Source organism: Phascolarctos cinereus, unplaced genomic scaffold (assembly GCF_003287225.1).
Source record: "Phascolarctos cinereus isolate Bilbo 61053 unplaced genomic scaffold, phaCin_HiC Scaffold_5;HRSCAF=322, whole genome shotgun sequence".
NCBI lineage: Eukaryota > Metazoa > Chordata > Mammalia > Diprotodontia > Phascolarctidae > Phascolarctos > Phascolarctos cinereus.
In genome coordinates, this window is record NW_027555958.1 from 387,269,910 (window position 1) to 387,287,513 (window position 17,604).

A 17,604-nucleotide genomic window follows, 5' to 3' on the forward strand; every position below is an offset into this window, starting at 1 on the left:
TATCCATACATCTGACAGGTTATTTCTTCCATGCTCCTCTAATTTGCTTATGATGTGATCCTTTATGTCAAAATCACATATTCATTAGGATATTATCTTAGTATAATATGTCAGATGTTTGTCTACACCTAGTTTCTGGCATACTCCTTTCCAGTTTTCTTAAAAGTTTTTGCTAAATAGTGAATTTTTGCCCCAATAGCTATCAAACACTTGACTACTGTATTTGGTTGTTTCTTATTATATACCTAATCAATTCTTCTGATCAACCTCACTATTTCTTATCTAGTAACAAATTATTTAAATGATTATAGCTTTGCAGTACAGCTTGAGATCTGGCATTGCTAGGCTCCATTTCTTTTCATTCACTCTTTTCCCCTTTATGTTCTTGACCTTATATTTCTCAAGATGAGTTTTGTTATTTTTGTAGCTCTGTAGAGTAATCCTTTGATAGTTTGATCGGCATGGCTTTGAATAAGTAAATTAACTTAGGTAATATTATTATTATTATTTTTACTGTGTTGGCTTAATGTACACATGATAAATGAATATTTATGAAATTTTATGATTCCTCTTTAAATGTGTTGTATATTTTGTAATTTTGTGTGTCTTGGCAGGATGACTTCCAATTGCTTTATACTTTCTGCAGTTATTTTAAATGGGATTTCTCTTTCTATATCTTCTTGCTGGATTTTATTGGCAATACACAGAAATAATGATCTGTATGCTTATTTTATGTCCTGAAACTTTGCTAAATTTGCTAATCATTTCAATTATATATTTCAGTTGACTACTGTTTTCTAAGTAAACCATCATATCATCTGCAAAAACATGATAATTTTGTTTCTTTTTTGTCTGTTCTTATTCTTTCAACTACTTTTTCTTATGTTATTGCTATAGTTAGCATTTCTGGCACTGTACTGAATAGTAATGGTGATAATTGCTATCTTTACACCTTATCTTAGTAGAAAGATTTCTAGCTTATCCTTGTTACGGATAATGCTGGCTCTTAGTTTTAGAAAGATACTCATCAATCTAAGGGAAGCTCTAGATCCTTGGACTAATTAAGCTTCTTTATGACCTCTGATAATTATAAGGTTTCTGAGGGGCTATCTGTATTATCTCATCACGTAAGAATGCAAACAGTTGAATTTTGTTTAGCTACTTATGATTTCTTGTCAAATTTTCTATTTAGCTCTTGACTTTTCATCAAGACTGCTTGGGAGTCCTTTGTTTCACTAAAGGTCAATTTTTCCCATGTAGGATTATACTCAGTTTTTCTGGATATGTTATTCTTGGTTATAAGGCTAGGTCTTTTGTCTTCTGAAATATATTAAAGCTCTCTGCTCCTTTATAAGGGTACTTGATAAGTCTGATGTAATCTTGACTTTGGTCCCTCATAACTTGAATCATTTCTTTCTAGCTGCTTATAGGTTGGTTTGTTTGTTTGTTGTTTTTTGTTAAGCATCTCTAGATTTTTGCCATAATATTCCCAGGAATTTTCATATTAGGTTTCTTTCAGGAAGGGATGAGCAAATTCTTTTTAATTTCTAAATTGTGCTCTTATTCTGAGAGATCTGGGCAGCTTCCTTTTATGATTTCTTTCAATATTATGTCTAGGTTCTTTGGCATTGACTTTCAAGTAGTGCAAAAATTTTTAAATTATCTCTCTAAAATCTATTTTTCAAGTCCATTGTTTGTTATGAAATAACTTGTAATTTTTTATATCTTTTCATAATTTCTTTTATTATTTCTTGATGCCTCATGCATCACAAGCTATTTTTAGGTCATTTTGAACTTTCATGCAGTTATTTTCAATAAGTTTTTATATTTCTTCCAAGCTCTTAATTTTCTTTTCACATTTTTCTTCCAATGCTCATCATATTTCCCTATTGTTCATACTTTGCTGCTCTCATTTAGCTTTAAACATCATTTTTAACTCTTAAAAGGAAAAAAACCCACTGCTTCCTTTATGTCTTCTAGGAATTCTTATTTGATTTTGGTGCAAGCTTCATCTTTCTTTGAGACTTCAATTATGAATGTTTTTGAGTCATTCTCTTCTGCATTTGTGTTTGAGCTTAGCCCCTGTTACCATAACAGATATTTATAGTAAGATTTTTGTTTTCTTTGCCTTTTTTAGCCCTACTTTTTAACTTTGGAGTTTATACGAGTGCTACTCTCTGTGCCCTCCTTGGGAGGAATGTTTGAACTGAGTTTCAGTCCTCTTACAACCTCCTGATGCTCTCAGAGCTAAGGTAGTGGTTTGCAAACTTTCATTGCTTCCAAAATGATATGATCCAAAGAGAAGTATGCTCACTGCTCCCCATGTCTGAGAACTGCAAGTTCCTGAGCCAGAATAGACCCTAGGCCAAGGGGTTAGTCATTTGTGTCTAGTTGGGAGTTTCAATAGATTGTTGCTCAACTCAGCCACTCCCTTTGGGAGTGAGTTCAGAGTGACTTAACTGCAGGTTCCCCTTTGATCTGACACTTCTTCACTGGTGATGGCCACTACAGGCTTCCACAGAAGGTAGAGCCGAGGCCCAAATCCCTACCCTTTTTCTGGGGTCAACTACTGTGTGGTTCCAAATGTTTAGAAATAGCTGCCAGTTGGCATCTGTTCCCATCTCTTGAGCTAGTTCAAGGATCACCTGAAATTTCCTCCTGTCCTGGTGCTAGCTGATCTGTTCTTTTACTTGCTGATCTCAGTTCTTTTACTACCTTGGTTTTGCAATGTTCTGCACATAATGTATTCCTGGCCATACCCTGGCCCCAGTGTCTGCAGACTTCTCTGTCTCTCTAAGCTGTTCTGGGCTGAAAAAATGACTCACTATAGCTTTTTCTTAGATTTCCCTATAAGAATTCAGATATTTTCTAGATCTTGATGGAGGAAGTTTGGTGGGGGTACTAGGATATAATTCTTCTTGCTATTAAGCCTCCTAGACTCCATTTCATGTGTGTATACATCTTGAATAGTCACTACAAATGGACAATAGCCTGAGACAAAATTGAACAGAAAGAGAACAGGCTGGATTGATTTTGCCTCTGGAACACTAGAAAATTCTTTTAATAACTCTAAGATTTACTCTAAACAAAGGTCCATTTTAAAACAATATTCATATGGTGAGTCATGGAATACAAATGTCTAAAGAAATGAATTTGAAGATCACCTGAAGGATGATGAAGAAATATGCACTGCTCAAAGACAGGCCACAAAACATTTCAAACAAGGAATCAAGCAGGAAAGGAGCAAAAATTGTCACCAAAGAAATGTGTGACTGAAAGAAAACTAGAATTGGCCATGTTGTGTGAACAAGGAGCAAGCAATTTAAATGCTGTGTGTTCTGATAATACTTTCACAACATTAACAGAACATAAGGAAGGCTCCTCTCATACAGGGTGAATCTCTCATCACAGTTCTATGGAAATAAATGTACCAGAGTCATTCAAGATGGGCAGACATGAATAGGTTTCAATCCACATAGTTGGAGGGAAACCTAAAATAATGAGATTATATCTACTTGAACTGGAATATGGACAAAAAGTCTTCTCAAAAGTTACACATTGTGGGTATGTATGCATGGATTGAAATGTTTCATTCATAGGAGTATCCATATCAGTGAGATGACAGATCCCCTGAGGTTCTGCAAGTGATTCAGATAGGTGCACATTACAGATAGGCAGAAATGTGGAACTAGAAAGAGGTTGGTAAGTTAAGGTTGAAGATATAAAATGGAAAGTCACATGTGCACAATAATCATAGAGAGAGAGAAGAGCTTCCTAAGAGTATAGGGAAAGAAATTTGAGGGGAAAAAAACTATTTCAGAGCTATAGAAAACACTGATGATTAAGAGAGACAAAAGAAAGTAGGGAAGCAAAAGAGAGAAGGAAGAAGAAAGTCAGGGAAGTTCAGTGTCATGGAAGTCAAATTTAATCAATAGCTTCAAAGACATCAGAAATATCCAAAAGGATGAAAACAAAATAGTCTGTGATATTTGATGGGGATATTTGGTTGGTAACAATGGGAGTGACATTAAAGCATTTATTTCATTCCTCTGCTTGAAGGCAGGACCTCAAAAACCTTTCTGAGAGATTATAATAGAAACACTATTTAAATATCTCTATTGAAACAAATAGTATTGCACTCTATAACTCAAATCATTTCAATTCAACAAATATTAAAAACAAACCCACACTTCACACATACAGGACCTAGTACTAGATCCTGAAGGAGATACAAAATTTAAGATAGTTGGAGTTCATGACCTTATGAAGCAATTTTTAAAATTAATTACTTCTAATTAATTTAATAACTTTTAGTTAAGTGATTAGCTTAATCATTTTTATTAGTAAGGCATAGTATATACAGAGTCTGTCTTGGAATCAAGATGACTTAGCTTACATTCCCATCTCTGACTCACACTGTGTGAGCCTGATTATATCACAACCTCCCCTTGTCCTAGGCAATTCTCAAAGATTGAATTGCAAAGCAATGTGGATCTACACTAATAAGTTTCCTTGTAATTCTGTAGACCCATAAAATCACTGGGAAAGTAAAAGAATCCAAACAAATTAGTAAATACCTGTGCATCGTGGATCCCCTTTCCAGGAGCCTCCTATACAAGTTATTTCAATTGAGCCTTCAGACTGGAAATTTTTTAGACACTGATAAGTCACTTTGTCTCCTGGAAAATAGTAACTTCTTGAAATATCAATCATGTCAGCATTATTAAACTGGGGTGGAGCTGTACATCTTACATCTGAAAAAAAGGTATTTGTATAATTAATTATAAGTATTTAAAAGAAAGATATGATCAAATAACTGCAATAACATGGTTGTAACAACAATACCAAAAAAAATTACATTTTTAATCTTTGATGCACTTACTTCAATACCTAAAAAAATATGATTCATCACTGGTTTTCCTTGGAACAACCTAGCTAGGCATAGAGGATGAAAGGGGATTCAAGGTGAAATGAAAGCAATAACTCAGAAAAGAGGCACACTTAAGGGGACCATCATGAGGATTCTAACAGCAGAAAAAAAGACTTGCGACAAACAGGAAAATTCTAATTCAAAAGATGCCTTTGCAAATTCATATGTAATTTTGCAATTTGTGTGTTATATTGTTTTGATCATGCTAGGGTTCCTATATCAGAAGTAATTTCAGAGCTATTTCTAAGTATTAAAAAATAAAATTATTCTTGAAAAGAAAAGTAATGGAATACTATTGTGCTATAAGAAATGATGAACAGGCAGACTTCAGAAAAACCTGGAAAGACTTGTATGGTCTGATGCTGAGTGAAGTGAGCAGAACCAGGAGAATGTTGTATACAATAACAGCCAGGTTGTGTGATGACTAATATTGATAGACTTAACCCTTCTCAGCAATACAAAGATCTAAGACATCTCCAAAGGCATTATGATGGAAAATGCTATCCACAAAGAAGAAAGAACTACAAATTTTGAATACAGATTGAAGCATATTATTTGCTATTTTTTTCTTCTATTGTGTTTTGTTTCCTATTTCTAGTGGTTCCTCCTATTGGTTCTAATTCTTACTTACAACATCAGGAATGTGAAAATATGTTTAATAGGAATATATACGTATAGCCTATATCAGATTGTATGCTGTCTTTGGGAGGGAGGTAGGAAGGGATGGGGAGAAATATTTAAAACTCAAAATCTTATGAATTCATTGTTAATAAATCAAAATAAATTAATTTCAAAAATAAATAAAATTGTTCTTGAAAAGAAAGAAAAGGCTCTCTACATTGTGGTGGATAAGGCCAGGTTCCTCCAATACATTTTACAGCTGCTGGCCCATTGATGTTGAAACCTTCATGACATTTGTATGTCACTACTTCTCCAAACTCATAAATATTTAACTCATTAAGAACAGCATCACTTCATATTAGAGGTGGTTTTCCACATGGAATGTGACCTATTCTTATGCCAAATATGTTCTCTACACTTGCACTTCACTGTAAGTCTGTTTATTAAGTTTATGCCTACTCTCACCACTGACTCTACATGCATTTGTGGAAGGCTGTGCCCCAGAAGTTTACAGAGGGCTTTGTTCTTTGTTCCAATCTAACTCTACCATCTTAATGAATAATCTTTCCTTTAGTTTTTTTTAAATTAACAAGAATTTTTCCTCCTTCCATCCTTCCCCACCACTGAAAATTAAAAAAAAGAAAAACAATTCTTGTAACAAATATGCATAGTCAAGCAAAATAAATTCTACATTAGCCATTTCCAAGTTGAGGCTACTGGCCAATACTCAATAGAGAGGACACCAGATGGCACTAAAATTCCCACCTTTTTAGAATTACCCCTACAACCCTTAGGGTAGAGATAGTGTTTGGCCAGCTTCTAAGGGTCTGGCTTTCCAGTTAGAATGGGAGTTTGGAGAATGAGTCCAGAGTAGGTGCTACAATCGTCAACTCTTGATTCATTGGAATCAATGTAGTGAAGCATATGTAGCACTATACAAATAGAGTATCAGGAATCAGAGACTTGACTGTGAATCCCAGATTTACTATTATCTACATAATACTGGAAATTCACTGATTTCTCTGAGTCTCAGTTTTCTTATTTTAAAGTGGGCTTAAAACTCTAAATCACAGATCCTCTGAGTATTTAAACTAGTGTGAGAAAGTGAGAACTAATAGCATCGGTATGAAACAAGCTATATTTTGTTTTATTCCTCTTTATGGAAAAGCATGTGGTTAGGCTTAAAGAGACTATCTGATACTTGGGGGGGGGTGTCCACATACTCTTTTGGTTCTTTTGGGATTATTAACTTTGTGCAGAGTGAACTTAATGCAAGGAAACAATTAGAAATCAAAGAAATTATTGCTCTATTTTCTGTCCCCAGTATACTGTGAAGTGTAAGTGGACTTACAAAAAAAACCCCAAATAGATAAATTGTTAAGAGAACAATCCATTTGATGAGTATTAAGTTGACATATTATAATTATTCCCTATTTTGAATTGAATTTTCAAATATCTAGTTAACATCTGGAAAATTCTAATTCAAAAATGCCTTTGCAAATCCATATCTAGTTTTGCAATTTGTGTGTTGTATTGTTTTGATCATGCTAGGGTTATTGTATCAGAAAAAAATTCAGAGCTATATCTAAGTATTAAAAAAATAAAATTGCTCGAGGGAATTCCAGTTTCCGCTTCTGGTCCACGTGGGCTACAGCTGGCAGTAGTCTCCCCACCACCCCCGCCCCACACACCCACCCTTCAGCTGCTTTAGTCGAAAACTCCTTTCCTTACAAGGAAAACTTTGTCCCAAGTTCATGGCAAACCGCCTGAAGTTCATTGCCAGGACTGTGATGGTGCAGGAAGGGAATGTGGAAGGTGCATATAGGACCCTGAACAGAATTCTTACTGTGGATGGATTTATTGATGACATCAAGAGGCAGAGATACTATGAGAAGCCATGTCACCGACGACAGAGGGAGAGCTATGAGACTTGTCGGTGCATCTACAACATGGAAATGGCATGAAAAATTAACTTCTTGATGCGCAAGAATCTGTTGGACCCATGCAGGGCTGCTGAAGCCAGCAGAGATTAAGAGATCCAGTGTGAAAACTCCCTCATGGGCAATAGCTATGTCTCCACAGGTTTCTTCTAAGAACCTAAAATCGGGGAATTTGCTTCCCAGTTTTTCCAGCCCTGGTTTCTCTTGCCATCTTTTCAATCCCAGTATATTCAGATACATATATAAATGCATGCATGCCATGCATTCACACACATTTACCCCCCTGCCAGTGAATGATAACATTAAATGTTCTCCCTGTCACCATGTCTCTTTGATGAATGGAAAAGCCCACAGTACTGTGTCTTTGCCATTCTGAAGAAATTGGTGGGGCAGAAAACTAAAAAATGAACAAGTGGAATATAAAACTTTTATTCCATTCCTTGATCCCTAATAGTTCCCAGTAAGGAAAACTAAGGACTACAGATAAAAAGTGTCCCCTAGTATTGTTTGAAAAGTCATCTCTTTTCTCTCCAGAATAATTTCCTAAATTGAAGAAGGGTAAGGCTCATGTAATTTAATAAATTCTACTTCTAAAGCACCTCCCCAAAATAATAAAATAAAATTGCTCTTTAAAAGAAAAGAAAGGCTCTCTACCTTTACATTGGGGTGGATTAGGCCAAGTTCCTCCAATACATGTTATAGCTGCTGGCCCATCAATGTTGAAACCTTCATAACATTTGTATGTCACTCTTTCTCCAAACTCATAAGTGTTTAACTCATTAAGAACAGCACCATTTTGTATTAGAGGTGGTTTTCCACATGGAATTCCTGAAAATGAATGAGAGAAATATGTCCTTTATTTTAGTTTTGAATATAGTATATATCTTATTCAAGTCAACTAGCTTCATTGTAAATATTAAATTTTGATCAGAAGCTATAAAAAGATCAAAACGTGTTTATTTTTCTGGTGAAACTGGAGGAACACTACTATTCTAGAAAATGTGATGTTGACATTTATTGAGAGGGAATCTAATATGTAGACCTTATAGACAGCAGCTTTAGAGGCAGCGAGGTGGCACAGTGGATAGAGAGCTGGACTTTGAGTCTGAATCCAAATCTAGCTTTTGATACTTTGTAGCTATATGACTATGGGCAAGTCACAATCTTTATCTGCCTCAGTTTCTTCATCTGTAAAATAGGGATGATAAGAATAGCACCTACTACCAAGGATTGCTGTAAGGAAAAAAAATGAGATAATGCTTGTGAAGTGCTTTATACACTTAAAGTGCTATATAAATATTAGCTGTCATTATTAGAAGATTCAACAGCAAAATAACAAACAGGAAGAGTTATGGAGTAACATTTTCAAAGTGTGTTTTCAGGTATTTCTATCTGATTAATAATAATAATTGACATTTCTATAGTGATTTGGAATTTGCTGAGTACTTTGCATTTTTAATCTCATTTGATCCAGGTACTAACTCTGTGAGGTAGATACTATAGGAATTATTATCTTCATTTTACATATGAGTCAATCTGAAGCTCAAATTGGTAAACTGACTTGCTCAAGATGACACAGCTAATAAGTATTAGAGATAGATTTTGATATGTAATCTTTTAGATTCTAATTACAGTATTTACGTAACTAAGTTTTGTTACCTCTTAGAAAGATATGATGAAAGAAAAGTCACTGAGTGTCCCCTACCATAAAAGAATATCATTAAATAGAATGTAGATAATCTATCCCTGACTTTTTATAAAGGTTTCTTCCCACATTGAAAATTTCACTCCATCAATAAGTCAACCATTGTGATAATTTCTGGGTATACAAGGAAATGTAAAAGAGAATACCTTATCTCACAAGCTCACAGTCTGTGGGGGAGATGACATGCAAACAGCAATGTACAAAAAAGCTAAATACAGGATCAATTTGAAATAATGAATAGAAGGAAGGCTATAGAATTATGGGAGATTATGAAAGGCTTCCTGTAGAAGATAAGAGGAACTTAAGGGAAGCTGGGGAAGCAGGAAGCAGAGATGAAAAGGGAGAACATTCTAGATATGGGAGAAAGACAGTGAAAATGTACAAACTAAAATTCATAGATGTTAACAGTTGATGGAAAAAATACACACAGAAAAGTCATTATGGTATATTGAACAGAGCCTTGGACTCCAATCTGTAGGTAGCAAGATAACACTGCATAGTATAACAAGCAGACAAATGAGAAGTAGGAGATGAGTTCCAGACCTCATTCTGCTACTAAATTGGTGGTCAGTCACTATACCCTTTTGGGCCTTAGTTTACCCATGTGTGAAATGAGGGGATTGGGAGGAATGAAAATTCTAGAAATTGCATTTCACATTTACATAGTTTTTTTTTAAGTTTACTATATGATTCCCTTACAGAAGCCTTGAGGTTGAAAATGTATATGTTGCATATGGCTAGATAATCCATTTTTTATTACCCTTAACTACTTTTTTCTATCTATAATTGACATCATTATGCTATATAGGATAAGGCTATGGTGAGGAGAAGGAGAATTGTCCTTCTTCTGGGTCAAAAAGACTGTATTCTGACAGAATAATAGTCAATATACCTTGCATTTGTACCAGGCAATACTTTTCCAACTGCTTGACCATATGTATTCTCTAGTTAAATATCAGCTTTTTGAGAGCAGGGATTGTCTTCTTTTTGTATTTGTGTCTCTTCTGCACAATGCCCTGGCATCCTGTAAGCACTAAATAAATTCGTGTTGACTGATTCTATTTTGAGTGTTTAGAGCTACAAACTTGTTAAAAATACTCGCCAATAAGAATCATTACCAATGCACTGTGGAGATGGGCTCCATTTTCCCATATTGCATGTTATCTCCTCTCTTCCTATCATCTCGAAACCTTCTTGACATGTGTAGTTTACTTTAGTATTATGCTTATAGGTACTGGATTCCAAATTTTCATCATCAGCTTCTGAACTTGTCACTTGTTTAACAGACCCATATTGTATAGCAGGTGGTTCAGAACATGGCTGTTTTTCTATATGGAGAAGAAAACATGGTTATAAAATGTAGCATCAAATATCAAAAATCCTTTTGAATTTAAAAATAACTGCATTTTTTTAAAAAATGTATGAATATTTCATAAATTCAGGGGTACAGTGAAAAGAGCCCTGATCTTAAAGTCACAGAATGTGAGTTCAAATCCCAGCTCTGCCAAACACTACCTGGGTGACCTTAGGAAATTGTTTACATTCTTGGAATCATAGGTTCATAATCTACAAAAGGACGTTGTTGGACTTTACATGACCTCTAGAATTCTTTCCCTCTATATCTGTGATCCCATAACCCCCTTTTTACCGTGCTCTGTGATTCTGATTTTTGTTCACTGTTCACCTACATGACTGACTCATTCTTTTTTGTCGGGTAGGAAGGCACCAGGTATGCTCCAAGGGACTTTTTAGAGAGTAGGAAATAATATACCAGAGCTGTCTTCTGTTTCACTTTCCTGAACAGATTTCTAAGGAGTAAATTTGCCCACAGACACAGTAATTTTGCTCCAGGGGACTTAGAGGAGACTACTTTTTTTTATTGTCACATCCTAACTTCCAGGGACTACATATAGGGGAGTCAATATCACTTTGAAGGAAAATTATCTTGCAAGATATGAAATACTAACCAATACAACGTGGTAATGAATTCCACTGTCCATTTTTACATATTATCTCTTCTTGTCCTCGAAGAAGGTAATTTTCTTTACAAAAAACACTTATTTTTTCACCATGCTGGTAGTTCACTGTTGTACTCATCTCCTCAGCATTAGGTATTTGAGGTGGAGGTGCACATGATTTCATTTCTGGAAGACATTAATATTATGTGCTATAATTTCTGTTATTAACAATTACACTTAACTTGTATGTCAGGGTCCACAGTTTCCCCCATGCACAGAACTGCCAAGTTCATGTTGTATATGGACATACTATAAACATTATACAAAATCATTGGTCTAATGATTATAAGAAATACCTATTACTCTCTATGCCTCCTTATCGCTCTTTTCTTCCATTATCTCTGTGATTCATTAATTTGCACATAGTTTTACCAACAGTCTCCACTAAATGCTATTCCTATGGCTTATCATGGTGGGATGATGACTCTAGCAGGTTCTCCTCCTGGGGAAAGATTTCAAGTTAGGTTGTGGCCAATAACTATGTAATTCCCAAGGACATGGCTAAGTAAATGTGGAGAGACTGGGTAGTTGGTAATAAATTCTCAGGCCATGCTGAGCCATGAAACTGAGATAGAGAAGAAGGGCATTTCATTGATTATAGACAGGTTTGGGGGCTGTGTCAGTGAAAGATTCAAGGCTTGCACTTTGCAATAGGACTGGCATTTAACCCTTTCCTGGCTTACAAAAAAGAAGAAAGTTTTGTGTCTACTAGGAAACAACCAGAAGATAATTGAATCAGACTGGAACATATAGTTAGATATTTGGGGAATCACGCAAGCTAAAAATTAAGTATTGATAAACATAAAAGTAATTTTTTGAATTAGTGTGTGTGTGTGTGTATCTTCAAATTGGAAATTTTGCCATAACTTATATGAAATTCCTACTCAGTTTTATAATAGATTTTTTTTTGTACCTGAAGAATTATCTTGGGCTCAGATTCTTATAATCTAGCCACTGCTCAGATTTTTACAATCTAGCCAATAGCTCATAGATGCTCAGATTCCTTAAGAGTCTGGCTAATATGGCAGATCTTTAATAAACCTTGTCTTTGGCTGAAAGAAGGCTTAGGTCAAATTCTTTTAGGCAGGAACCATGTGTCGTGATCTTGGGGTCCCAGCACTCCTAAACCTCTAGATCTCAACATATGGTTCCCTAACTGAGAAAAACTGCCTAATACCAAGCTCTTCACCAGTCAAAACTGGAAGATTTGTGTCTTCTGGACTACAGACCATTCACCTGCAGTTGATAGCAAACAGCTGGTACCAGCCAATGTCCCCCTCATCGTTCACTGGATGCAGCCTGTGCTTGCTTCCAGTCAACCTCCTCTTTGGGACCCCCTCAAGAGAGGGACAGCTCTACACCCCTTACCACCAGGAAGCAGTTTCAGAAGCAGTTTCATCCCTTGCTCCAAAAGAATTTGGGTCCCATTTGTTTGAGGGAAGATGGGAGCTATACCCCAAAAAGGAACAACCCTGGACTTTCCCACATGGCCTAATCTCTGGCATTCCCCTGAGGCTATAATCCCATCAACTGGCCTTTCATTGTGGCTATGCCCAATCTCTGTTACCCATAACCTAGCCTGACCCTCCATTGTCTTATCTCCCTGTGGCCTCCAACCATTTCCTACCCATAATCCCATCTAGGCTCCATTCTCCCTTGGCCACCCCTGGAGTTCTATTACCTCATGGACAACTTGGCCACTCCTAGATCCCTCACATAGTCTTTCTGGATATAAGGTCCATCTTGTCTCCATTAAGATGCTCAGATTCTTATAATCTAGCCACTACTCAGATTTTTACAAACTAGCCAATAGCTCATAGATGCTTAGATTCCTTAAGAGTCTGGCTAATATGGCTTATCTTTAATAAATCTTGTCTTTGGCTGAAAAAGAAAAGAACTGTCTTGGGGGCAGCTAGATGGTGCAGTGGATAGAGCTCTGGTCTTGGAGTCATGAGGACCTGAGTTCAAATCCAACCTCAGACACTCAATACTTACTAGCTGTGTGACCCTGGGCAAGTCACTTAATCCTGATTGCCTCACCAAAGAGCAAAAAAATAATTGTCTTGCTCCTACCCCATACAAGGTGAGTTTATTTAAGAAAGAACTTGAAAATGCTTTATGTTACTTCTGTGAATTATATACCAGAACTTAATTGTTATTAGTAAATTAGTTATTAGTAAAATTGGTTATTAGTAAAATTCATTCATTAAAGTTTTTATAATTGCTAAGAACCTTTTAAAGGGTTTTTGGTACCTACATCTTTTAAGGAATACCTGAATTGAAGCAAATCAAGAGAAATAATGACTGGAGGGAAAATATGGAAGATAGATAAGGTTTAGGGGAAAATCCTGTCCCTGGAGAGTTTCTCTGGGTGCCCTTCTGCTGGCATCAGATGGTTTAGGCATGTTGAGAGAGTATTAGCAAGTTTAAGTTTGTTTATGTAGAAAGATTGAGCATAAAAATTTTTTAGCTCAATTTGAAAGCCAATATGGTCAGTTATAGAGGGTTAGGAGTAAATTGACAAATAATGGGTTCTTTCTGAGATTGTTGAACCCTGACCTGAACTAAATTATAATGTGTTCTTAGGTGTGGTAGTTGGGTAGATTAAAACCTAATATTAGACTGCCACTTTTACAATCTTTGGCAGTAGATTGGCTGGAAATAGTAGACACTTCTTAGATGTATGACCCTGGGCAAGTCAGTAAACTGTTGTCTGTCTCAGTTTCCTAATCTGTAAAATAAGGATAGTAATAGCACCTATTTCACTTTACTATTATCCTAGAGGTAATAAAGAGCCAGTGGAGTTTGATGAATAGGTGACAGACACAGTTAGAACTGGGTATAAGAAAAATCACTTTGGCATAAATGTGGAAGATGGACTAGAATGGGGAGAGACTTGAATCAAGGAAGTCAAGTAGAAGGCAATTACAGTAATACAGGTGAGGAGTGATGGTGGAAGAAGGGTATTGCCCTACTGTGTAGATGGAGAGAAAGGGTCTGACATAAGGAATGTAGGAGATTAAAAGGCAATATTTGACAACTGATTGGTCTGTGGGATGAGGGAGTGTGACGAGTTGAGGGCTATGTCAAGGTTTCAGATGTAGTAGACTTGAAGAGTGGAAGCTCCTTCCATAGAAATAGGGAAGTTTGGGAAATGAAAGGATTGGGGTGTGGGGGGGTATGAATGGGTTCAGTTATGAATATGTTGAGCTTGAGATAGTTTTGGGGCTTCTAGTTTGAAATGTCCAATAGGTAATTAGGAATGTGTGAACTAAGCTCAAAAGAGAGAATGGGCTGAATATTTATTAATCATCTTCATAGAGATGATAATTAAATCTGTGGAAGCTGATGAGGTTATCAGGCTCACCACAGTGACTGACACAAAGTAGGTGCTTAATAAATGTTTATTGAATGAAACAGAATAAGTTTAAAAAGACAAGAGTGCTCAGGGAATGTCCACAATTAAGAGGATTGGAATGAATGATGATTCATTGAAAGAGACTGAGATGAGCTAATAAAGGAGATGGTAGTTAGATAGAAAAGAGGAGAAGCAGGACTGTAAAGTCCAGAGAGAAGAGGATACAGGATGAGTTACTCACTAGTATTAAATGAAATAGGTGGAGAAGGATGAGGACAAAGAAGAGACCATCAATTAAAAGATCACTGGTAACTTTGGAGAGAACAATTTCAGTTGAGCAATCAGGTTAGGAGCTGGATTGCAAAGGGTGAGTGAGAGAAGAGGAAGTGTAAACAATAAATATTAAGACCTTTTTTCTAAGATTTTGGCTGACAAAGAGAAGAAAATTATAGGGTAACCATTTGAGGTTATTGAAGGGTTAGTGAAAGATTTGAAGGATGAGTGAGATCCCCTTTCTACCTCTCAGAACAAGTATTACTTCAAGATTTAGCTATGTTCAATCTTCTCTGGATCTCTGATGCCCAAGTGATTAGTGTTTTCTCCCTCCTAAAATTACCTTGTATTTACTTTTGTATGTACATGTTAACATTTTTTTCTAGTAGAAAGTAAATTCCTTGACAGAGTGATTGTTTAATTTTTGCCTTTGTATACTTGGCAACTAACAGTGCTTTGTATGTAGCATGTAACATTGCTTGCTGAAATAAAATCCTAAGTAAAGGATTCTTGAGATTTATCTGAGACTCAATTATCTATGCTTTGAGTCTCTGAATAAAACTGACCTACCAATATCAGCAACTGCTACTTGTGGCTAGCAACAAATTGACTAAAGTCAATCAAAATATCAGTAAGTAAAGAGCAAGCTATCATTAGGACTTTGCTGAAGCCTGTACAGAACAGCTCATTAGAGACAATGGAAAACAAAATCATATTAGCATTTGCCATGTTTATATTTAAGACAAAAAATAGTTGATATGAGACTTTCTAAAATTTGTTGGCCGTGCTTGAAGCCAGGTAAGCCAAAATTTTCTGAAGCTTTAGTTTTCATATTTGTAAAAGGTGGATAACAATACTTGTACTACCTACCTCACAAGACACTTTTGGAAAAATATTTGCAAATCCTAAAATGCTATAGAAATCTCTTGCATTGCTATTGTTGTTTTCTAAATTTTCTATTTTAATTTTGCACAGGTAAAAGTAGGAGTTTTATGATGAGGAAAATTTGCTTTAGAGAATTAAAAAAACATTCTTACCGGGACATTGTGGTTTGGGAACCCATTTTCCACGTCTACATTCTGTACTTCTGAATTCTGAATTCCAGTTACAGCTATAATTAACAACAATCTTATAAAATTCATTATGGTATAGGTTGACTTGCAAATCTTCAAAAAATTTTGATGCACATTTTCCAAGTTGATATGTTTCTAAAAAGAAGACACAATTTTTAAATGTAATGACTAAAGTATGTCATTTAAAGCAGAGATTTTAAATATGCAGCCCTACAGGCTCCAGTGGTAACTTAGCAAGATTAAAACAAACCAGGAAATATTTAACAAAATAAATAAAAACATAATAAAATATAAATGTTACATTTTAAATATAAGTCAATATATGTCATGCAGGGATCCTTGTTTGGATCAACCCTCTCCCCAACACCACACACCTTATTTCTGTTTGTTTCATTCCACTGATTTAAATCATCTTCAGTGTTCATTCATTCATTCAACACACATGTATCAAGTATCTAATTCCAACTGCAAGGATCAAGGGAAGCTTCATTGACAAGCCTGAATTAAGTTGAGTTTTGAAGAATGAATAAGTTATTAAGGAGCAAGTGTTGCATTAGGGATGGATGATGTCCCATTCATGTTGGGTGAAGGGAAAAGAGTAAACAAAGTTGGTAGCTAACAAACAATTAAGCCAGTATCTTTGCTTGGAAAGCTTTTCATTAAGTGGAACTATACACTGAGTGAATATTCCTGACCATTTTGGATGACATGAACTTTGATTTTAATATAGTACAACCCAAACCTGATGATTAGAATATCTGTCAACCTATTGGGATCTTCTTTATTTTTTTTTATCTTTGGGAAAGAGGTAGATTGAGGCAATGATCTGATTCCCCTGATAACTTCTTTGCATAAAACAAATTGATGGACTACTTGTGGAGGTCATTCAGAAAACAATAGACACATGAATAGATTCCCTTTATATCCAGAGTATTGGTCTCTCATTGACCTCAAAATATCTGATATCAATAGTAACCTAAAAAGTGATAGTCATATTTCTGTAAACTGAGCAGTTGGAAAAGTTTAATTCATGAAAATGTTATATTAATTTCCCCCTGAAATGTAATAGCAACAAGAAAACCTTTTAGACAGTGAGCCCTGGGTATGAATTCCTTTGATAGTTTTCTCTATAATTACCTTCAAATGACTGGAGTTTAAAACCATACATGCTGCTTATAGGGAAAATGGTGGCATATTAGGACCTAGAGCAGATCAGAAACCCTCAAAATACAATATAATCTAAAAAACATACCAGAAGAAACAATTATAAAGAAAACCAAAAATAAATATCCATGAGCTTTTCTATCCAGTCCAGAGCTTTACCATAACATTTGACAGAATTTTGCAGAAGCTTTAAGTAGATATATAGATATATGCTTATACATATATACATATATATGCACACATATATAGACATATGCTTTCCCTAACAAATTCTACTTCATTGATATGTTTGTGCTTGTCTCTTACTTCCTATACCTCCTGACTCCTCTACTTTACCTGGTACTTGTCCTCCTATTACTTAGCCTACCCCCCTTCCAAGGATCCCTCCTCAATCCTTCCATTCCCATTTATCTAAACACCCTTCTATGCCCCTATTTAAGCTATTTCCTTACCCTCCCCTCTAGAGATCCATCCTTTATCCTCTCCCCCCTTCTTATCCTCTTATAATTTATATTCTTCTGA

At 35.6% G+C, this 17,604-nt stretch overlaps 1 protein-coding gene across 2 annotated transcripts in view; it reads right to left on the reverse strand.

Annotated features, from left to right (window-relative positions):
* LOC110197677 (complement factor H-like) overlaps positions 1-17,604 on the reverse strand; it is a 122,816-nt gene that overhangs the window by 16,319 nt on the left and 88,893 nt on the right. For both annotated transcript variants that reach the window (XM_020971717.2, XM_020971718.2), the window contains 5 exons: positions 15,883-16,053; positions 11,164-11,340; positions 10,315-10,524; positions 8,146-8,319; positions 4,578-4,754 (listed from right to left, as the gene is read on the reverse strand). In XM_020971717.2, the coding sequence (XP_020827376.1) occupies positions 4,578-4,754; positions 8,146-8,319; positions 10,315-10,524; positions 11,164-11,340; positions 15,883-16,053 (909 nt within the window). The remainder of the gene's footprint in view (positions 1-4,577; positions 4,755-8,145; positions 8,320-10,314; positions 10,525-11,163; positions 11,341-15,882; positions 16,054-17,604) is intronic.